Source organism: Sesamum indicum, linkage group LG4 (genome assembly GCF_000512975.1).
Source record: "Sesamum indicum cultivar Zhongzhi No. 13 linkage group LG4, S_indicum_v1.0, whole genome shotgun sequence".
In the NCBI taxonomy this organism is placed as follows: domain Eukaryota; kingdom Viridiplantae; phylum Streptophyta; class Magnoliopsida; order Lamiales; family Pedaliaceae; genus Sesamum; species Sesamum indicum.
Window position 1 is genome coordinate 5,060,575 of NC_026148.1, and position 25,072 is coordinate 5,085,646.

Below are 25,072 nucleotides of genomic sequence, written 5' to 3' on the forward strand. Positions count from 1 at the left end.
AAATAATAATTTTAATTATAAAAAAATTATAATTTACTAAGTTGTTGATTAAATTTATTTTTATATAAAGATTAAATGTATAAATAAAACTACCATAATTTATTACTATCCAAAATAAAATGTATGATATTGATTAATAATTATAATATATGGTCAATTTTAATTATAAAACTGATCAAATATTAAATATAAAATTAAATATATAAAAATTCAAAAATAAAAAAATATATAAAAAAAATAAAAAATACTTTTCGAGCTCGAATTTTTCGAGCTCGAGTCGAGCTCAAAGTCGAGCCGGCTCGCCGAGCTCGCGAGCCGGCTCGACTCATCTGCCACCCCTAGATCAAACTATGGGTACTTGTAGTCCCAACAATAATAATATTTTAAATGGCCATTCATGTAAGTCAATATTATTATTTTAATTATAGATTATAATTGATTTTATTACTTCAAGTACAAATAATTATAATTTTAAACATTAATTTATTATCTATGTAAAAACAAAATTTTCTTAGAAAAAATATTTTTAAAAACTAAATTTATTTATTAAATTTTGGTCAAGTTTTTTAAAAACAAAAACTACCTCAGCTAAATTATATGTAAATTTAGTATTAATTTATATTTATGTAAATTAAAATCTCTAATTTTATTTAAAAAATGGATATAATTTATTATAATTATATCTTTTATAAATTTATAAAAGATATAATTATATCTATAAAATACAAAATTTATTAATTCTAAAATTAACTACAAAAGAGAAAAAAAAACATGATTGAAATCCTTCTAAAAATAAAATATCAAAGTAAAATAAATTTACAATTAATTTTAAATAAGTAAAATAAATTTATAATTAATTTTAAAGAAAAATAAAGATGAGATGTACAAATTAATTGTTTCTATCTTATATTCTATTAATGAATTTCTTTATATATTTGTAATTAACTCCTAATTATGTTTTAGATTACAATTAGCATATCATCTCTCTTTGTTCTCTTTCGTAAAAGCATGATTATTATATATTTTAATTTTATATGTACCAACAATAATAATATTCAAAATAAAATTAATTCAATATAAAATTAATTAAGATAACATTATTGTGTTAAATTTTAGTTTAATAATGTTTTATATTATTTCTATTTGAAAATGTATTACTTCAAATCTTATAAATTTAATATTCACCTTGAGATATTTGTTTTAGACGTGATACTTTGTTGTATTATAAAAATGTGATGTGAAAGATTTATATTTCTTTCTTATGTCACGGATAAGTAATTTTGTAATTAATTTATTTACATAGGTTAATTGAGATAAAATTATAATAGAATAATTTATCATATTTCATGTTACTTTTTTTTTTAACAATACCTTTTTTCATATTATACTAGATTATTAAATTATATGTAGTAATTTAATTAAATTTATGTTCAAATTATAGTTGGATTTCAACTTAGATGTTTTATGATAATAGGATTCTAACAGTTTATACTTATATTATATTATATAATTATATTTATTCTCATTATTTAGAATTTATTGGTTCTAGAAGTTTAACCTCTTCCATCAAGTATTAGACATGTCAAATTTTGTTCCTTGCCCATCAATCAATTCTTCATTTGTAAACAGGTACTACATATTGCTCGAGGATAATGTCAAATCATGCATCAGATCGACAACACATCAGACAGGAGGAGCACAGGAGGTACGCTCTATTGGCATTCCTTTACTCCTTTCAAAAATAAATGTGAATTGCTGCTCGTTGTATGGACTGTATTGTATAGCATTTCGTAGGTGTAGGTGTCCTGTCAGGCAAAATACAATAGGCCTTGTTTCTATTGGGAATGAGAATGATCTGATAATTGATTTCAAAGATCTAGAGTATATTTAATGCATTTAACAAGGACTTTTTATTTGTTGTATCGATCTTTTTGCAGTTCAATTTTCTCGTTTTTCGTTAATCATCATGTAAAGCTTATGAATGCAAAGTCGAGTCGGCTCGACTCATCTGCCACCCCTAGCTCAAACTCATAATTCAAAACAGGATAAATGAGCTTGACCTCAGCCAGCTCGTCGAGCTCGAGCTCAAAGTTCCTGAGTCGAGCTCGACAAAAATGGTCGAGCTCGACTCGTTGACAGGCCTAGTTTGATCCTTTTAATTTTGTTGAGAGATAATAAATATAGAATTGGTGAGTTCTTTTAATTTCGTTGATTTTTTTTAGTTTTCCCATCTTCCATGATAGAGGCTATTTTTAGCAAAGTTATTGTCAAGTAAATAATACAGTGTGAATGTAAAAAATAATTAGTAGAAAAAATGAGATTACTTTTTTATCATTCCAATTTATTTATAAAAAATATATAATAATATTAATCTCACTCCAAGATATGTAGATTGTATTTTATATTTATAAGTACAAAAATATATATAAAAATATTAAATCAGTGATAAAACTAAAAATTTGTCATTTTTATTTGCTAAGGTCAGCATTTTATGTTTAAACCATGCACATAATCAAATGTAAATGGAAAATTTATAAGATAACCTATTACCCAAGGAACAAGTTCTTTTCCCCCATAAAAAAAAAATAGCACCAAAATATTCTTGAAATTATTTATTTTAAACACATAAATTTAAAATAAAACTACTAGAATTCAAGGTAAATTTTTACTTGAAATTGAGTTATTATTTTCCTTGAAAACATTTCAATGAATTTTTTACCATATATAATAGTTAAAAAATTATGATTTTTCAAAATAAAAAATTAGAGAAATTTTATAATTTTAGTTAATTAATTATTAATATATCAGCAACTATTTAAAATTGAATTATTAATTGATTTGAAATTATTTTAATAAATATTTACCACAAATTCTAATAAATAAAATTAATTTTCTAAAAATAAAATGAGAGAACTTTTATCTTCAATGGAATCAAAAATCAAAATTAATTTTTATTTTTTAATATATTTTGACCACATTATAATTTTTAAATGTAAAAATTTTATTTTAATATAAATAATAAATTAATTTATAAATTTCTAATATAATACAAATAATATTAAATATAATAAAAATTAAAATTTATAAAATTAGAAAACTAATCTATCCCTCTCATCTTTATTTCTATTTAAAATAAACTATAAATTTGTTTGTTTTTATGGTACATCCCTCTCATATTTATTTCTATTTAAAATAAACTATAAATTTGTTTGTTTTTATGGTAATATTTTTTCAGACTTACACTTTGACACTACTAAATTTTATCTGATATAACTATGTTTTTATAATCCAAATAATTATTACATTTTTGTGTTTATGATTATAATGTTTAATTATCAGGACCACTATCTAGATATTCAAATAAAATATTATTTTAATCCAATTTTATAATGTTTATATGTTACACGACGGACCACTATCTAGATATTCAAATAAAATATTATTTTAATCCAATTTTATAATGTTTATATGTTACACGACGATTAGCCCTTAAAAATTAAATAGTAATTAACCATATAATAATAAGCAACATTTAACTTAAAAATGAGAAAAACATTGTCTTCCAAAAAGTTCTAAAATTACAGACACCATTCAGACTTTCACGCTTAATCCGTTAGGAGTTATCCAAAAATATTGATAAAATTTTAATTTTACACTTATAAAAATAAAATATATAATATGAACCTCATTCTATATATATATATATGCCTAAAAATGTTAATTGAGTGACGTAATTCTAATTTTTAAGATCAGTTCTAAGGTCAGCATTTTATGTCCAAAATTCTAATTTTACATTAAAATTATAAATATACATAAAAGTATATAAACACAAATATGATATACAATTACAGATATACTAATCATATGGACTATATATTTTTTTGTACAATAAATTCAATTTTTTTCTTTTTTTAAATTACCTAATAAAGCGAATAAATATCTATCTAATAATATGAAATGATTATAATGATAATTCATAAATAATATAACAAATATAATTATAAAAGGCATGTAGATTCTTTAAAAGTTCTATTATCATTTAATTTTAAGTTTAATTTTGTACATAAATTATTTTTAATTTTAAATAATTAATTTTATTTTTTAGAGTACATAAAGTGAAAAAGAAAAAGAAAAATTAAGTTAGATATGCGATCCCATCCTTGGGTTTTGTTATACTGTTTTTCCCCCCACTAATATTTGAAAAATCTCCCAAGTTTGGATATACCATCAATTTTGAAATAAATTCATATAATATTCATCAATACCGCGATGTAGGTCTTGAATAATCCTTTGCTAGTATACTTTGTTTTTAAAAGAATTTCATAAGCTATATTTTTTCTTTAGTAGTTAACTTAGCATTGTTTTAAATTTCATATTTGTGGATATAATTATGTGTTTTATAATCATCTATTTATAAATTTAATATTAACAGTGTGAAAAAGATAATATACATATAAGATGTTTATTATATTTTTTAGTTTATGAAGATAATGTTTAAGTTATTCAAACAAAATATTATTTTTGTGTTCAAGACATTTATACAAGAAAAAAAAAAGGACAAAAAAAAAAATCTACAAAAAACTTAACGGCAGGATTATAAATTTATTTTACTTTTCTACTTTGTTTTTAAAAGATTTTCATAAACCATATTAAAATTTAGCATTGTTAAATTTCAGATTTTTTGGATATAATTATGTGTTTTATAATCATCTATTTATAGACTTATATTAACAGTGTCAAAAAATAATATACATATAAAATGATGTTTAATTTTATAATCATCTATTTATAGCTATATACACAATATGTTAAAGAAATTAAAGAGAAAAAAAAAAAAAAGAGGGGGCAAAAGAAGTTCCATAAAAAATTTAAGTAACACCCAATACTTTATTTATATTAATATAGATAACAAAGTAAAGTAATTATAACTACAAAGTCGTAAAAATAATTTTGAGTTACTTCTTTATATTATTTTTTAAATTTAAATTATTATTTATTTCAAAAATATATTAATAAATTGTGACCACAAATTACATTAAAGAAGATTTATTTTTTTAGATTACAAATTTAGAGAACTTCTATTTTTATATATAAATAAAAAATTGTTTAATAAATAACTTCTAAAACAAAATTATATATTTAGTTAACATAATGTTTTTAATAAACTTGACCAGAATTAAAATAAATAAATATAGTTTTTAAAAAGAATTTCTCTTTGGAATTTTATTTTAATATAAATAATAAGTTAATTTTTTAAAATTGTTATTTGTGTTTTGACGCAATACAAATTAAATTAAATTTGAATCAAAATTAAAATTAAAATAATAATATTGACTTTAAATGCCCATTCAGAATACTATCGTTGTTGGGGCTATAAAAAGTTTCAAAGTATTATATCCATGATTTATCATAGTAGGGGCGGTGTTGAGAGATAATAAATATAAAAAAAATCAATTTCTCTATTTTTTTCTAGTTATTTCAAATTCAATAGAGGTATTCTTAGTAAATATTAAAAAAATAATTAGTAAAGAAAAATACTAATAAAAATATAAAAGAACAATGGTTTTAATTTTGAACCATAAATATTATTTATTATGTGCACATAAGAACAACGTGCAACAATAACTAATAAAATAATTAAATTAATAATATGATTATAATTATAAATTTAACAAAATTAATTAATATCCACAAAATAAATAGGAATATATAAGCATAAGATTAAAGAAATTAGGAATAATTAGAATACATTCAAATCTACTCATAAAAACAATAAGTGACCATTAAATCTAAATATAATGACAAAATAAGTACAGAATAACTTATCCACCTTAACGTTTCAAATAATATAATGTAATATAATTAATAAAAGATAATTGAGAAATGGTTAATCTAAGATTAATTATATTTATATCGCTTTTAAAAATGGGAATTACACTTTTTGTCAAAAATAAAATTCTAATTTGACCCTTTTTGTTAAGGATTGGATGAAAAATATCGACGATAGCAAAAAAGTTTGTAGCTTATACACGGAATTCAATATGTTCACCACAACAATGAATTTTCATTAAATATTTTAATATATTTTGACGACATTATAATTTTTAAATGTAAAAATTTTATTTGAATATAAATAATAAATTAATTTATAAATTTCTAATATAATACAAATAACATTAAATATAATAAAAATTAAAATTCATAAAATTAGAAAGCTAATCTATCCCTCTCATCTTTATTTCTATTCAAAATAAATTATAAATTTGTTTGTTTCTATGGTCATGTTTTTTCACACTTACACTTTGACATTACTAAATTTTATCAGATATAGCTATGTTTTTATAATCCAAATAATTATTATGTTTTTGTGTTTACGCTTATAATATTTAATTATCAGGACCACTATCTAGATATTCAAACAAAATATTATTTTAATCCAATTTTATAATATTTACTAATGTACACGACGACTAGTTCTTAAAAATTAAACAGTAATTAACCACATAATAATAAGCAATACTAACTTAAAAATGAAATATTACACTTTTTTCCAAAAAGTTCTAAAATTACACACACCATTCAAACTTTCACGCTTAATCCGTTAGGAATTGTCCAAAAATATTGATAAAATTTTAAGTTTACACTTATAAAAATAAAAATATATAATATAAACCTCATTCTATATATATATATACATAAAAATGTTAATTGAGTGACGTATTTCTATTTTTAACAGCAGTTTTAAGGTCAACATTTTATGTCCATACTCCTAATTTAACATGAAAATTATAAATATACATAAAAATATATAAACACAATATGATATATAATCACATATATACTAATCATATGGACTATTTATTTTTTTTGTACAATAAATTCAATTTTCTTCATTTTTTTATTACCTAATAAAGCGAATAAATATCTATCTAATAATATGAAATAATTATAAATGGTAATTCATAGATAATATGACAAATATAATTACAAAAGGCATGTAGATTCTTTAAAAGTCCTATTATTACTTAATTTTAAGTTTAATTTTGTACAAAAATTATTCTTAATTCTAAATAATTAATTTTATTTTTCTGAATACATAAAGTGAAAAAAAAAAAGAAAATTAAATTAGGTATGCGGCCCCTCCTTAGGTTTTGTTATACTATTTTTTTTCACCCTAATATTTGAAAAATCTCCCAAATTTGGCTAATCATCAATTTTGAAATAAAGTCATATAATATTCATCAATACCTTGATGTAGGTCCTGAATAATCCTTTGCTGGTATACTTTGTTTTTAAAAGAATTTCATAAGCTATATTTTTTCTTTAGTAGCTAACTTAGCATTATTTTAAATTTCATATTTGTGGATATAATTATGTGTTTTAATAATCTATTTATAAATTTAATATTAACAGTGTGAAACAGATAATATACAAACAAAATATTATTTTTGAGTTCAAGACATTTATACAAGAAAATAAAAACAAAGGAGATGAAAAAAATCTACAAAAAATTTAACGGTAGGACTTAACTAAGTAGCAAAACACCCAATACCAAATCATCCCATTTTCAAATTATTCATATTAATATAAATAATAAAGTAACTATAAACTACAAAGATGATTTTTAGTTACTTCTTCTTATTATTTTTTTGAATTTAATTATTATTTGTTTTGAAAGTATCTTAATAAATTATTATACATAAATAATAAATTTTTTTAATAAATATGTACCACAAATTATAATAAATAACTTTTTAAAATAAAATTATAAAATTTTAGTTAACATAACATATTTTAATAAACTCGTCCAAAATTATAATAAATAAATTTAGTTTTTAAAAATATTTTTTCTTAAGAGTTTTATTTTAATATAAATAATAAGTTAATTTTTTAAAATTATTATTTATGTTCGACATAATACAAAATAAAATAAGTTATAATGAAAATTTGAAATCAAAATAGTAATATTGACTAACATAAATGCCCATTCAGAATACTATTAATATTGGAGTTGTAAAAAAATCAGAAGTATTATATCCATGATTTTATCATAGTAGGGGGAGCGATGAGAAATAATAAATATAAAATTTCAATTTCTCTGATTTTTCATATTTGATAGAGGCATTTTTAGTAAATATTAAAAACTAATTAGTAAAGAAAAACATTAATAAAAAGATAAAGAACAATGATTTTAATTGTTTGTTGAACTATAACTATTATTTGCTATGTGCGCATAAGAAAAACATGCAATAATTACTAATTAATAAAATAATTAAATTAACAAAATTAATTAATACCTACAATATAAATAAGAATATATAAGCATAATATTAAAAAAATTAAGAATAATTAGACCACATCTACAAGAGATCTACTCATAAAAATAGGTAAGTGACCATTAAATATAATGACAAAATAAGGGACAAATAACTTATCCACCTCACATTTTAAATAATATAATATGATACAATTAATAGAAGAGAACTGAGAAATGATTAATCTAGGGTTAATTATACTTATATTGCTTGGGAATTACACTTTTTTTTGGGGAAAAAAATATTCTAAAATTACACGTATAGAAAATTCACTATTTTCATCTACCCTCTCTGTTAAGGATTGAACGAAAAATTTTGACAATAGCATAAAAGTACACAAATTTTTAATTATTACCCCCTCAATCGATATTTGTATGTAATATTTTTGTACTTATAAGAAGATATATATAATAATATTAACTCCACTCCATATACATAACCTATATTCATAAAAAATATACATGAAAATATTAAATGAGTACCAAAATTCAAATTTTATGTAATTCTTGTTTTCTAAATCATATTGGAAAAAGGTAAAATATAAATGGAGAATTTTGATAGAACATATAAGTGTAATTTCATAATTTAATAATATACAAGTAAAATTAATTTTTAAGACCACTGCTTAGCCAAATAAATATTCTTTTTGCCCATAATTTAATAAAAAACTAAAAACCATGGAATATTCTTTCTCATATTTTCAAATTATTTATTTTAATATGAAATAAATAAACTTTTAAATAGAATGTGAGATAAAACTTTTACTTGAATTAAATTATTATTCAAAATATTTTAATGAACTTTGACAATTAAGAAATAAAAAATTAGAGAACTTGTAATTTTAATAATATTTACAAAAAATTCTAATAAATAAAATAGGAATTTTAATTTCAAATAAATTAAAAATTAATTTCAAGTAAATAGATAAATGTGCGAGTTTTTATGTATTGGGAAACATCAAAAGCAAGAAATTCGATATGTTCGTAATGTTTAGTTATACACATATATAAACTTTGACCATATATTATAATTTTTAAATAAATTGAAGTTTTATCTTAATATAAATAATAAATTATTTTTTTAATTTTGATATTATTCAAAACTAAAATTTAAAGTAATAATATTAGCTTACATATAAAATTAGAAAACTGATTTATCCATCTAATTTTTTTTCTACTAAAAATTAACACAAATTATTACTGTTTAAATAACTATCACATAATAAATCAACAAAATCAATTAAAAGGGAAATGACAAAACTAGGAACAACTAACTTTGAAATTATTAAGTATGATCATATAGACGATTTATTTAATTTTGTACAATAAATTCGATCTTCATCTTTTTTTTATCCCCTAATAAAGGGAATAAACATATAATAATATGAAGAGTATGATTATAATAGTAATTCATAAAAATATAATTATATAATACCAAATAAAAGAATATATATAATTATATAGTATAATAAGTAGTATACAATTTTAGTACATAAATTATTATTAATTCTAATTAATTATTTTTTGAGTACAGAAAGTGAAAAAAGGAAAAGAAAAAAATTAATGATGCGACCTATTTTGCTTTTTTAGCCACTATGATTTTCATTTCTAATGATTTATATTTAATTATAGAATAACATTAGAAACCAAAAGCAAATAAATATAGGAACTAAACGTGAAATAATTTTTTTAAAAAACCTATCTTAAATTTATTTTTTTTAGAGTACAAAGTAAAAATAAATGCCACGGTCACTTGGTCCAAAATATTTACAAACAAAATTGTTTTTGGCTTTTTTTTTATTTTATTTTTCACAAACTACTATATTTTACCTAATATGATTTTTGATCTCTAATATTTACAAATTCTTATGGATTTGGTCAAATTTCAAATATTAAAACTCAAAATCATTAAACCATAAATAATGATAACAAATATATGCCTATAGAGAATTGATATACTGCATTAAAATATTTGGTCTACTAAATAATTTTTCCAGCAATATGAAATTTAATTTCTATATCATTAAATTTTTAATTGATCTCTAAATTAAATAATCAATTAAAATTTTAATTTGTAATACTCCAATTCGCCACACAGCACTATTAGTCAATTTTTAAAGTATTAACTAGTAATTATATGTGTGTAATATGCCTATATATACTGTGTTAAAATATTTGGTCTACTAAATATTTAACTATAAATTAACAAAATTAATTAAAGAAATAGCTAATTTGTCATTAAAACTTTATTAACAATAAGCAACTAACTTGATATGATTAACGAATAAATTTAGGATTAATTTAAAAATAAAAAATTACATTCCTCCAAAAATTACATTAACTGCTGAAACTTTCATCGTTTTAGGCTTAACCCTTTTTCGTTAGGAATTGGTCCAAAAATATTGATAAGAAATTTTAAACTTATAAAAATAAAAATATAATAATATTAACATCAATCTACATATATATGACATATCCTCAAAAAAATTAATTAAAAATATTAATTAAATGAAGTAATTCTAATTTTCACTATCAGTTATAAGACCATCATTTTATATCCTAACTCTTAACCCTACATGAAAATTATAAATACAATTTTATTTGATTATAATTATAAATACAATAAATTCAATTATAATTACAAATATAATAACCATATGTACTATTTATTTATTTTGTACATTTTTTATTGCCTAGTAAAATAAATATCTATCTAATAATATGAAATAATTATAAAGGTAAGTCATAAATAATATGACAAATATAATTATATAAGGCATGTATCTTTCTTTAAAAGTCCTATTATACGACAACACTAAGAACCAATTTGCCCTACATAGAGAATAAAACAAAAAGGGACTAGAAATATAATTTACCCTATAATAATACGAAAATATGATTAGTAATATATAATAAATCACGAAATACTAACGTAATTGTACGCAATTTATGTACAATTAATTCAATTTTCTTATTCAAAGTATGCAAATAAATATTTTTTTGTTTTATAGTAAACTATATATAATATAAAAAAATATAATTGTATAATATAATATGCATGTAAACAATTTCTTTAAAAATAATTTTTCTAAAGTACGAAAAGTGCAAACAATTGCCTTCGTCGTGTGGTTCCATTATGTAAATATTACTTTTGGTTTATTTAGCCATTGATGTGACTTTTTTATCTTTAACGTTTACAAATTCTTACCAATTTGGTTAAATTTCAAACCAAATCTGTAAAAATTTATAAACATTAAAATTCAAAATCAGCAAACCATAAATAATGACAACAAATTTAATTATATATATATATATATATATATGCGTGTCTGTGTGTAGCAAGCCTATAGATAATTGATGTCTTACTACTAAACATGTATACTGCATTAAAATATTTGGTCTACTTAATAGTTCTTCTACAAATATGTTATTTAATTTCTATATCATTAAATTCTTAATTGGTCTTTAAATTAAATAATCAATTAAAATTTTAATTTGTGAATTTTAAAATATTTTTTCCCACAATACGACAAATAAAATAAAAATTTAATTAATAAGTAAAACCAATATAAAATAAATGAAATAATTATGACTATCTCATTACAGATAATTTTTAATATATAATAAATCATAAATAATTATTATTATGCAATATAATTTGCATATAAACCATTTCCATTGGAATCCAATTATTAGATAACATCCAAGTTAGAATCCAACTACTAACTTGATTTTACATAAATGCAAATCATGAACAAATTTATAATATACACAATAACTTAATATGCTTTTGATTTACAATTATATATATTATTAGATTATACTATAATAAAAGTGTGAACACCACTTATGTATTATTTCAATTATATTCCCTTTTAAATAATAAATGAGAGTGTATGAGGATGGATCTATTCTCACCTTTTTCGCCGGAAGGTTTTGTTCAACAATTGTATTCATCCCCCGACGATTCTTATCCTGTCAAAGAGTTGTAAAAGTGAGGAGGAAGTTACTTCAACATGAGTCCAAGCACGCAAGCAAGAGCATAATCTCTACCACGGTCAGATTAACTTTACAAGAGTTTTACAATATGTTGGTTGACAATGGCCTATTGATGAAAAGATGGTTTATTATATACATTTATCACAAACGTTAAAATTCCTTAATTGGTGTACCTCCTAGATTCACAAGACGAGCTCACTGTTCCAAACTCTTATGTGCACTTATATCTGCATAGCCAGCTGAGTAGCTGCAGAGATAATAGTTTCAAAATCTAAGCCACAGCCCAAAAATATAGTTTAACATAGAAAGTGGTATGAGATTACGTAAATGGTCCACCAGTCAATGCAAATTTCACAAACTATAAAATATTGTCTATAGTTTTGCCATTACCGAAACCACAAACAGAAGAAAATCTCAGAGTTAAACTCATTTAGATAGCATCCTAGCCCACAGAATATATTACCTAGAAGGGAGACGGCTTGGGGAACAAAAGGAGTATCCATTGTTTCCCTCTGAGCAGACTTTCAAATCTGCCTGAAAGTTTTCCGCAAGTTTGGCGGTGTAATTTTCTTCGTTGCCTGCAGGGAAAAGGATGGAGATTAGACCATCCAGCATGGATCAGAGATTGGTGCAGAAAAATGTTCAAACATCATTTTATGACCCCATAAATTTTAAACAAAAAAACTACAAAGTCTATTTGCATTGTTTGAGTTTCAAGAGATTGCAAGATTTCTAGGACACCACAATTGCAGGCAATCATGACACATAAATTGGTTAAAATAGGCAGAATAGATGAAATACGACAAAAACACAACTGCCGGATCAACTGTTAAGCAAAAAGAAAAAATGACAATGACTTCAACTTGATATTATGTTTCACTAGCTTGCTTAAGTTTAGCTGATGTATCCTTCACCTTCACCAACTGTCCAATATGTAGCTGAGTTTTAAACCTGGATTGAGTAAAACCAGCATAAAACCTCCAACAATTTTTATAACAAGATGATGAGCATCTGCCTATAGAAATTGAATAATGTATTGAAGATCCCCAAGATCCGCAAAGAGCTACAGTAGTTCAACACAAGTCAGCATAAAGTACAGATGACATGATGGAAACAGGAAGCACAGAGTTCATAGTGATCCAGATTGGCATCACAGTACCATTCTGGATGATACAGGTATAGACAAAGGGATACCAGTTCAAGGCCTAAACCCTAATGAACTCCAATTCTCAAATCGAACAGCCTGCTTAATTATTTCAAAGTTTCAGATCTAGACCTATTAACAAGTTGCATATTTCAGAGAGCAAATACAATAGAAGGGTTTTGGGGGTAACTGATCATAAACCAATCTTGAGTAGCATAATCATTCATGATACATGTACTCACAGAGCTTCACAACTCAGCAGGGCTCATCACTTTCAATCTTACCCAAACTGATTAAAAAGACGGAAAATCACCAATAGTGTCTACATAAGACCTAATTCTATAGGGTATCCAAAATATAGCATCAAAAATCCCATCCCACAACAACAAACCAGAGACTCTTACTCATCGTCCAAATAGTTAGATGCCAAAATCCTAGAGATTGCAATTGCATGCTCATGTACATAAGTTTAACAATTTACATAGCAACAGGCATATCATGATTCGAGAAAGGAATAGTAAAAGCATATGCGGACAGTATGTCTACTGTTGTAGGCAATTTTAGTATATTGCCATTATTTGTACTAAAAAAATCAAAATCATCAATCATCCTCTAAAATGCTCTAATATTTTATGACTTAGAGATATCCACCAAATTACCTTCACTCAGCTCCAACTAACATGAATCATTCTACAGCGCGACACTGTAATTAGCATTCCAATTGTGACCAAAAGTCATATATTACATAAATGAAGCTATTATTTGCATATATTTCAATTTTAAATGATAATTATTATCTTACCGTAGGTTTCTATACAGGGGCATAACAAGAAAAGGAATGCCAATAAAATACTAAGTTTTCAAGAGACCACTTCTGAGTGATACAAGAAGAGGTTCACACACAAGGACAAAAGAAAACAAACCTAGAAAATAACGAGACTGCAAGATCATATGATAACTGGAAGCGAGACACCATTGGAGAACACCTAATAGCTTCTCTTGCAACACTCGACAATTCAATACTAGCAATATCAACAGCATCTCCACAATAATATCCTAAAACAATAAGATCGAATAAACAGAATAAGCACTTTAATTGTCAGATATTGATATTAAATAACTTCTCTAGATAGATCAACATAAATATTGATAGGAATTAAGCCAATACAAGTGACTTACCAGGACTGAACCCCGAGTGATGAGCTCTTGGGAAGTGACAATAAATTCTCGAGCTTTTTGCACCAGTCTAAGTCAAGAAAAACATAGATTTAAGAGATTGACTTACAATGCAACCAAAGATGAAATTACTAAAGATGCAGAACAACAAAAATCAACATAGACCTAATATTAACAAATGATGGTGACTAATTGTATGTGTTGATTTTCAATGGATAAGAAAATCCCTAGCAGAATGCTAAGTCCTCAAAGGTACCTAAAAGATTGTTATAGTACTTATGTTCCATATATTCTTCTCATGATGTAATCTCTTTTTCATTTAAAACACCTTGCTGCGAGAGCATAACTCAATACCACCCAATATACATTTTTGAGTATGGACTTGAATTTTACTCCTTCAACACTTCAAGAGCATAAACAGATAAATGCAGGAGAGCACCAACACACCTAGGCCCTCAAAAGAATAGCTCGCACTACCAATGAACTAATGAATGGGTTCTGCATAAGCAACTTACAACTGTAGGGGACAAATGATAAACATGATATGATAGCACATAAATAGTCACTTGCACCACGGAACACCAGCACTAAGAAGCACATCCAGGGACATCATCTAGTGTTCTCACCAAGTGTAGCAAATGTAACTGAAAGATATCTGATGAACTTCATTAGAAGAGTTTAAAAGAAAGATGGAAGACAAAAAAGAAATCTGATTTTATTTTCAATTATTAGTTAACAATGATTCCCAACCTCACATACTTGGATAAACAACATTCATGGGCCAGTAAAGATTAGAAGTGAAAAATTTATAATACTTGTCTATATGCAGCATGGTAGACTTCTTTAACTCTTACATGCAAGTACATACATTTTCCTTTTAAGGGGCGGCCATGTAAGATGCACCACTGCTATATACTGAACTTGCACCCTCACCTTGCTGGGATGACAATCTAAAGGGAATAATTCATAAGATTAAAGAAAACTATAATAATATAGAACTTAAATATTGTTACAAGGCCAGAATCTATCTCCTCCTCCCAACCAAAAATAGTAGTCATATAAGAAAGGCATGCCTAAAGTAGACAATTTTACACACAAAGATTTTCAGCACCAAGAAATGTTACAATTTTTTAATAAATCAATAAAGAAAAGAAAGGACTACCGCAAAGTCTTTAAAGTTATTGCCTCCAACAGAACGAAATACTATGTGCACATAATCTCAAAACACAAACGCCGCAATACGTTATGCAAATGCTAACTTATCATAACGAGGGTAAGAGGCCAATCACATCACAACACTTCATTTTGCCAAGTATAGAGGAGGACAATCAAGCTTCCACAAAATCTATGGATTTCTAAATGTTATCATCCTCGATGCTAACACAATAACCTTTATCTCCTTACATCTACCTAGTCGGGACGGATTTCGCTTTTCTTTCTTTTCTTTGGTCACTAATGAATTTTTTTTCTTTTTTCTTCCCCTTTTGTTTTTGTCACGTCTTTTATTTGCTTTTTTTTCCTTTGTTTTTGCCCGTGACTTGTGTTCTTTAGGCCGTTTTCCGGTCTTTTGACGCGAATGACAACACTTATGGTGAAGGCACCCGGTTACTCAACCAAAAAACGTTGCATTCTAGCCTTTTGATGCGAATGACAACACTTGTGGTGAAGGCACCCGGTTACTCAACCAAAACACGTTTTACCTAAAGTGCTTTCCATACTCATAGCTCTAGCCACCGTTTTATGTGAATAACAACATTTGTGATGAAGTTCCCAGTTACTAAGTGACCTAAACCAACGGAGTAGATATAATTTCCTTTTTCTTACTTTTCTTTCTTTCTTTCTTTTTTTCTTTCCGGGAGGGGAAGGGCCTTTGAATTTTTCAAAATGTATGCATGTCCCATGTTAGGGATATAAGGATCAATCGGGTAGAGTTTTAGCAAACAAATATGATCTCACAAGAATCCTAAGATTTAGTAGAAGCAAAGATATTCCAACTCTCTTTCAAAGCAATTCAAAATGCATGAAATTATGCCTCAACAACTCCACAGTTAATCAAAGCAACAATCACATAACGCTAGTGCACATTCATGTCTCAATCTTATGACTTCCTAAATCACATTTATTTGTCAAATTACTAAAAAATAATATAAACGAAAGTAGTTTGATAGTAACTGACAAAAGAAAACAAAACAAAAGTAGTTTGATAGGATAATAAAAGATAAATAAAAACTTAAAAAGAAGTTACCCTCTGGTTCTTACGTGTTAATTAACACTACATATATGTCAAGGAATTCTTTACTTTTGAAATGGTTTTATCTCGTTTGGAAGGTGAATTGGGCTGTTCAAATCAAAATTAGAAATATGAGAAGTTTCATGTAATTTCAATTGAACCAAGAGTCTAATCCTAAAATGCTAAACAATTATTGACATCCCGTCAACAAAATATGTCTCACAGAGCTTGATGTACACCACAAAGAACAATACACATCGTTTACTTGAATGAGATAACATAAAAGCACAACCAAATAAAAAAGGATGAGAAACACCCACACCACGGTAGTAAAGTAATTGAAAACCACTAAAAAAGGCATCCAAGACTATTTATCAAAAGAACAAACTTGCCATAGATAAAAAGAAAATCACGACCCCATAATGTAGATGATAAATATCAAGAACTCAAGATAATAATTGCAAACATATAAAGGAAACATGCTTGATGGATGAAATGAAGGGTGGAAGCGAAGAAAATGATCAACTTTTTACCACCATTATCACTTTGCAAAGATTTCTAGTTTTTGTGTCATTGTTTTCAAATACCCTCTTTGCCACCTCATACACCTTCCATTTGCGTCCAGCATGCATGAAGACAAAAGAAAAACCGATAAGTTTGGAATTCGACAACCAAACTGCATGTTCACAAGAGGAATTAGTGTATTGTGCATCATTCGCCATTGTTGAATAAAACAAATTACAAATAGAACTTACTTCTAAAGCCTTCATGACTCCTCAAGCTCTACCGCCTTCTTGGACCATTCCTCCGAACCTTCCTTAAACGAGTGTACAAGCTTGGTTACCTATGTGGTCCAGAAACATTGAAACACAAAGACGCTGTCAAATGCATTAGATGTGGCAAATGTCTGCACATATATATGAACTACCAATGCATTGGTTTAAAAGATAAGTAGTTGTTAAAATGAAGCCTTAACCAACCATCAATCATGAACTTATAAGGCCATCAAATAACTAAGAACAACATGAATCATTACATACATACAAACACAGCCAAAAGTGACACTCTTATAAACAAGACCGTCGTGCTTTGTTATGTTGATCGCCAGCATGGTAAATCCTCAAAGGTACCTGAAAGATTTTGACAATACTTATTTTCCATATATTCTCCTCCCAATGTCTTTGTGCTACTAGTGCTTAACTTAATACCACCCAATCTCCATGCCCAAATATTATACTCCTTCAACCGTTGAACAACATTAAAAAGATAAACGTAGGAGGAGGACCAGCCCACCCATCCACTCAAAAGAACAGCTAGCACTACCAATGCACTAATGAATTGGTTTGCAATAAGTTTCAGATCTATTAACAAGTTGCATATTTTCAAGAGCAAATACAATAAAAGGGTTTTGGGGGTAGCTGCCAATTTACAAGTTGTAGCTAGAAACAATGTATGCAAACCAAGAGCATGGAGAGAATGTTCACCTGCAAACCTTTGGTAAAAGGCAAACACTAACCTTAAAAGTGTGATTCAATTATTAGCTAAGACAGCTCTTGAATGCATCAGAATTTTGATGATCTATAAAGCTAATTGAAGTTTTTTCCTCTTTTCCTTTGTTCTAATCATAATCTATTAGTTTTTCCTTGTATTTTACATCTCTTCGCAGGGAAAGTTTACACAATTTCTATACTACACAAAAGCTTAAGCTAAACTCATTAACTAAGTACTATTCCAACTTTCTTCAAATACATGCAGCATATACCATTCCTCAGGTGAATGAGATTTTTTTATATTTTATCCTTTCGAAATTATTCATCACCAAGTTATTTTTAAATACTGAAATTAAGTAAAGCATTTTGATACCTCCAAAAATGAGCTAAGTTAAGAAAAATTATCACGCGCTTATCTCAAAGTTGGAGTTTAAATGGTGAACTTTATTGTTTATTGGTATCATGTTTGTAACTATAGGTTATTATTTTAGGTTTACACATTCTCATTGCAGTATTTTGAAGTGGTGATATCAGGTTCTGGACTGATAAAAGTGAACTATAGATGTTGTGGCCCTAAATCCATAGTTATAAGCACATGTAATGCTCATATGCAGTTATCGCAATATCATAATGTATGTTATTAAGGTTACCCCCTACCATACACTAAGCTTCAATCAACTTAGAGAGTTCAAAATGGAAAAAATTTGTGCAAGTGAACCGGAAAATTGACCACTCATAAAGTTGCAGTGTTTACAGTAGCATTAGATTATTTACACAAATTGGGTCCTTAAGTTTCAGCTGCTGCACTTTTGTGTTCACAGCAAAGCTTCTACATTTGGCTGTGAATTATTAATCGCTTGCATTTAACAGAGTAATGGGTTGATTGTGCATACAAAAACTTCACATCAGTATCTGTAGTCTTTAAGAATAGCAGTTGAAATTAGTGTCAGAATCTCACTTTTAGAAGGAAAAACGAAAAATGGAAATCAGAAAAACACTTTAGCCTTAAGAGTAAGAGACAAAGCAATGAGCAACTATACAAATGCAGATAAATTTACCTCTGAAAATTTAGAATAACATGAACAAACAATTAGCTAAAGAAAAAGGACATAATTCAAACCACATCCACATAATCTACATCAAGAAAACAAGTGACTTTAACATGTCAAAATGTAATTCCACCATACAAAACCATGCATATACTGGAAAACTAGATACCTACTTTCACCGTGTCATCTGCCAAATGAACCTCTGCGACATCACAGAACTTCCCAGTGATATATGAGGAAGAATACTTGCCATCTGCAGTCCCATATTCACCCAAGATCCAACAAATTACCTGCAACATAAAACAAGTAAAGAAAGCAATGAATCAACACAGCAAGCAAGCGAGGGAACCTCTCTGGGGGGAATAGAGAGAGAGAGAGAGAGAGAGAGAGAGCAAATCAGAAAGAAAGAATAAGTAAAGCCAAATATAGTAACTGAAAATGGGGCGACATAAGAAAAGGGATGGGAACTGGCCTGACAGAACCTACATCTAAAAATAATAAAAGGTATCCTAGATGTGCTATAACATACTTGAAGAAAGGCAGATGAAAGTTTTAGCTCTCCCATGATTTGAAGATACGACTCCACCTGCACTTAACAGATTACGCCACATTCTTATTAGAATTGCTAAAAAGAGCACAACCATCCACTCAAAAGAACAGCTAGTGCTACCAATGAACAAATGAATTGGTTCGCAATAAGTTTCAAATCTATTAACAAGTTGCATATTTTCGAGAGCAAATACAATAAAAGGGTTTTGGGGGTAGCTGATCATAAAATCAATCTTGAGTAGCATAATCATTCATGATACATGTACTCATAGAGCTCCACAACTCAGTACATTACCAAATGAAATAATATTTGAGCAGAAGCTCATCAGCTTCAATATTATCCAAACGGACTAAATACTGGAATATCACGAATAACGTCTACATAAGACCAAACTGTACAGAAAATCCTAAAATTAGTATCTAACATCCCATCCCACATGACGTACCAGAGAAGCTTACTCATTAGATGCCAAAATCCAAGAGATTGCAACTACATGCTCATGTACACAAGTCCAACATTTTACATAGCAATAGGCATATCATGATTTGAGAAAGGAATAGTAAAGGCATATGCGGACAGTATGTCTACTGTTGTAGGCAATTTTAGTATATAGCCATATTGCACTCAGAGAATCAAAATCATCAATCGTCCTCTAAAATGCTCTGATACGTTATGACTTAGATATCCACCAAATTACTTACATTTAGCTCTAACTAGCATGCATCATTCCACAGCACAACAGAGCTTGTAGCATTCCAATTTGTGATTAAAAAAATCATATATTACATAAATGAAGCTATTATTTGCATATATCTCAACTTTAATGTCATAATCATTATCTTACCAGAGGATTTCTGCACAGGGGCGTGATATCCATGGGCAAAAACCCATATGATGTCGCGGCGTGGTGAAAGTCAGACCTGAATCTGGATCATTGGATTGGGCCAAGAAGGATTGTTCAAACAGCAGTAACATTTCGCAATACCATAATTTGAGGCCTCCTTCTCGCACTGTCTCTCCCTCTTGCTTTTCTTGGTTTTCTTTCTTTTGGATGAGAAATGAACACAAGAAAAAAGAAATGAAGGTGAGAGGGTTTCACCATGTGAGTGTGGGTGGGGTTTGATGGTGGGGAGAAAACGGTAGTTTAAGGGTTTTTACCGATGGGGTTTTTCTTTCTTGGATTTGTACCCACATCCGCCGGTGCTTCTTCCGTGGGTGCTGCCGTGCAACGGGACACCATCACATTTGACGCCTTGAGTTGGCCATACCACCAAGAACTTCACCTGCTTTTCTTGACTTTTTTCCTCGGAGAAGTGAACAGAGTAGAAGTGAAAAAGCTGAAAAATGCACTTCATGAGGCGTAACGTCCCCCTGAGCAATCTAAAAAAAGGCCAAATCCTAAGACTCTAAGACTGCGGATGTCCATCATCTGTCGATGAAGGCTGAGTGATTGGCCATGTAGAACGGTTGAGTGGCCGAAGTGCACGTCAAGGGGGCCGAGTACGCGAGCAGCCCTTGACACCGGGTAACATAGCGCGGAGCAAAAGGTGTCAAGAGGCCCATCTGACCCTTAACCTTTTCTTTGGGGGTGGGTATTGTATTAGTCAACTCTTGCCTTTAGGATCCCTAGTGGACGTGGAGCTAGTCCGGGTCGAGGGAGGACTTTTCAGTAGGATGCGCTTGGCACCAGGGGTTTTCTCCATTTTAATGGCTTGTTTTGAAGGAGCTTCTAAAACATCTTTCTTGTAAAAATCAGGTACTAACCCACATAAATACCTATTTGAAAATTTCCTTTTCAAACAAGAAAAATAGCAGATGAAAGGCTGCAAGTAGTTATCTCAGTAGTAGGCTCTATATCCGTCTCTTTTGGGCTCTGCCCAAAGAGGAAGAATAACATGGTATACTAGCTTTGGGGGGCTAAAAGGAAAGACATGCAAGTCATCCAACAAGGTTTGGAAAGCAGCAGGCCAATTACAGACATAGTACTTGAGTTGTTCAGTGGTGGCTAAATCCACATAGGAAGGAACCTCTAGGATATGGGGAAAGAAATGGAGAAAAAGTGACGTATCCACCCCTTCATATAGGACTCAGTGGGAAGAAATCGAGTGTTCCCTCGAGTAGTGGAGCAAAATATGCCACTTTCTTAAGCATGAAAAATGAATGGAATTGAGCAACAAGAGGGGTTTCCCCTAAGTTTCTCACCAAAATGTAGAACCTAGACATCAAGCTAAAGAATATGGGGACCAATTAATTTATGCAAACATTAAACTGACTGGCGAAATCAACAAAAAAAACTTTGGAAATGGAAAGTGTAAACCAACTTCCAGCTAGACCAAATAGAAACAAGTTAGGAGGAAAGTTGGGGCAATCATCAAAAGCAGAGACCTGAATCGCAAACACATTAGGTATCCCATACTTTTCCCTAGTGATCACCTTGTCTTTTTCAGTGAAGTGGGAACGATAAATCCTAAAAACTCAACCTTGATCTTACTAGCCTATCTTCTACCTTTTTCCTTACAATTCCATTCTGCCTCGCTCTCACCTCCATGGTGTGAGGCAGAGTTGGAGGCTGTAGGGCGTTCTCCCTTCTCTCTAGAAGAACCCACCAAATCTATAATCACATTTTCCACAGCCTTTCATCCACACTAACAGTAGTCATGACTGCAAAATAAAAAAGCGGAATGTAGGGGAATCTTACCCAAGCACAAGTGGTAAATGAGCAAAGAGTAATTGGCAAGGAACCTTAGAAAAAATTGAAAACCTGTAATAGAAAATTTTCAAAATCTTGGTGAGGATTTGTTCTTGAAGAAATAAAGAAGGAGAAAAGGAAAAAACTTACCCAAATGCAATGAGCACATGAAACGACAAAAGAAAATAAACTACGTTAAATATGGAGCGCTCCAACAGTCCCATCCGTGAGGACGTGGCGTTCCCCTCTCCTATATGTTGCTACACCACTAATCGCGGTGCGCATGCTTTTTGCACACAGCTAAGTCTGTCCATCTCCTCTGTCTTTAACAGTCATCATGAATAAGTTTTTGCAGATGTGTACAAATCTCTATCAATCCACATGTGTAAGTTGCCTTCAACCGAAGGGCTCTTCTTCAAATAGCACAAAAGGAAAGTAAAAAAAGCATCCCAACATTAACGTAGATGGGAAAAATCTTTTTTGCAGGACTATTTCTTTCTACTCCAGCAGTCCAACACCAAATCTTGTACTTCTGGGGTAGGGAAGAGTGATAGTGTCCCCTCAAATATTTTTCATCCAAAGCCCAAAGATGGGCCCTACCGAGCAGCCCAATAGGCTAGGTCCTGCTGGCTCATAAACAAGATATTAAGCCCATAATATATTTTTATCCTTAGTAACCTGACATACTTAATAAATTAGTCTAATCCAACAAGTTAAGTCAACATACACCAAAGACGACATGTTAGGCAGGTTGTTGACATCCTATGACACAACTAACTAAAAGACCTCTAACTAACTCCAAGTATTTGGTTGGAATTAACTCCTTAACCAACAAGTAACAGATTTCTGAATTCTCGGACAGATTGGGCAAACTTTAGTAACCAAGATCATGTCTGTTGAGTAGCTAACATTTGTAGCTTTTCAAAGGTGTATGATTCACCGTAACACCTTTTTAGATTTTGCTCCATGATCGTTTATAAATTGACTCTTTGTGTAGTTATTTTGGTAACACATTCTATCACGCTCCAACTCTTATTCTCTATCAATTTCGAATCTATTTTCAGCTTAGCTGTTGCACTCCACGCATTTTCATCACTTTAATATTATTTTCAACCCTTATTCTCATATTATCTTGAGTTTTTTTTTTGTTTCAGTAATTTTTATTGATTTAAAAATTAGAGTGCTAATATTTATTTGTAGGGTTAGTCCTTTTATAATCTTAAAATTTTTGTGTAAGTTCTTCAATTCTATAGTGCCACTGGACTGTGTTACGCATAATTATTAAATAAATATTAGGACGGGATTATGATCATATCTGAAATATGATATTTTTTCTAATTGTGTGAAGTCAAATATGGGTAATTATTTATTTAATTAATATTGGAATGGAAGAGGTCAACTTTCTTTTCTTTTATTTGATTTAGTAATAAAATTGGTTAAATGATGAAAAATAACTATAGTTGGTTGTTTTTGGTGGGGAGCTAAGACAGAGCGGAAGCAAGTTCTCCAACCCCACTTCTCCTTTCCTCATGGACCCACAGCATCAGCAGAGAGCGGCGCCTCCACCCCCACGTCCACCGGCAGCTGGCGGCGGAGGCGGGGATTTCTCCGCCATTTTCACTGTTTTATTCACGTTTGTCGCTATTGCCGCCATGGTAAAGTTAATGAGCAGCATCCTACTTGGTGTTTGTGATTTTTCCGCACAGGAATATAGATAGATTGCTTCTGCGTAAATTGTGAATAGTTGCCAAGATGATCACCGGTTATGATGATTTTGTTTGATTTATCATAGTTGCCTTGTTTGTCTCTCGGATGTAAAAGTTGCAATAGTTTCTTCGCGAATCACTTAAACCCCATCAAAGTATAGTTTAAGGTTTTAAGTTCTGGATATCTTTGAGTTGTCATTTCTGGAGGAGACGTTTTCGCTTTCTTCAATGAGGTAGTTTGAAATTTTGAATTTGTTTGTTATTTCCAATCCATTGTTCGTTTGAGCATTCTTGATGTTCGGACGGGAGAGAAATATTGTGATTGAGAAAATTATAAGAGTCTAATTAAGTTAAGACTGAGGTGAGCATATGACATTCAACCAAATGGTTTGCAGATTATAGTTCCTTCTTCATCAAATCTGAAGCAGAGTTTGTCTATTTTGCATCAAGTCCCTGAAGGGCATGTTGGGGTGTATTGGAGGGGAGGAGCCCTTCTGAAGACGATCACGGATCCAGGTATCAGAAGTCATATTATGTAGCTATGCATTTATGGTGTATTGCAAAGCATATAGTTATCTTTGGTGTAAAGTATGCAATTGATACAAATTAGCTCTCTGTATCTTTTTTGGCATGTTTGTTCTGAAGGTTTTCATTCGAAACTGCCGCTCATAACCCACTTTGAGCCTATTCAAGTGACATTACAGACAGATTTGGTACAAATCTCC

The 25,072-nt window shown here is 28.6% G+C and overlaps 2 protein-coding genes across 15 annotated transcripts in view; one reads left to right on the forward strand and one right to left on the reverse strand.

Moving 5' to 3' along the window:
- On the reverse strand, positions 1,545-23,118 carry LOC105160036. 14 transcript variants are annotated; one of them, XR_002287020.1, is made up of 13 exons: positions 22,792-23,114; positions 21,111-22,713; positions 20,797-20,996; positions 19,932-19,988; positions 19,576-19,692; positions 17,619-17,707; positions 17,397-17,539; positions 14,637-14,703; positions 14,381-14,513; positions 12,777-12,891; positions 12,487-12,560; positions 12,233-12,289; positions 1,573-1,805 (listed from the first exon to the last, which is right to left on the reverse strand). XR_002287020.1 is itself a non-coding variant. In XM_011077300.2 (6 exons), the coding sequence occupies exons 1-5, from the start codon at positions 15,187-15,189 to the stop codon at positions 12,509-12,511; spliced, it is 408 nt and encodes a 135-aa protein (XP_011075602.1). In that variant the 5' UTR covers positions 15,190-17,390; the 3' UTR covers positions 12,248-12,289; positions 12,487-12,508. The 14 variants fall into 14 exon arrangements, 1 of the variants encoding a protein (XP_011075602.1); XR_847664.2 differs by lacking the exon at positions 1,573-1,805 and adding an exon at positions 15,149-15,583 and having other exon boundaries at positions 12,248-12,289; positions 22,792-23,118; XR_847660.2 differs by lacking the exon at positions 1,573-1,805 and adding an exon at positions 15,149-15,583 and having other exon boundaries at positions 12,248-12,289; positions 17,397-17,471; positions 22,792-23,117.
- The window catches only part of LOC105160037 (erlin-1), a 3,221-nt gene continuing 2,238 nt past the window's right edge, over positions 24,090-25,072 (forward strand). Inside the window, exons 1-3 of the mRNA XM_011077301.2 lie at positions 24,090-24,296; positions 24,743-24,863; positions 24,993-25,060. Of these exons, the coding sequence (XP_011075603.1) occupies positions 24,171-24,296; positions 24,743-24,863; positions 24,993-25,060 (315 nt within the window). The 5' untranslated portion in view covers positions 24,090-24,170. The remainder of the gene's footprint in view (positions 24,297-24,742; positions 24,864-24,992; positions 25,061-25,072) is intronic.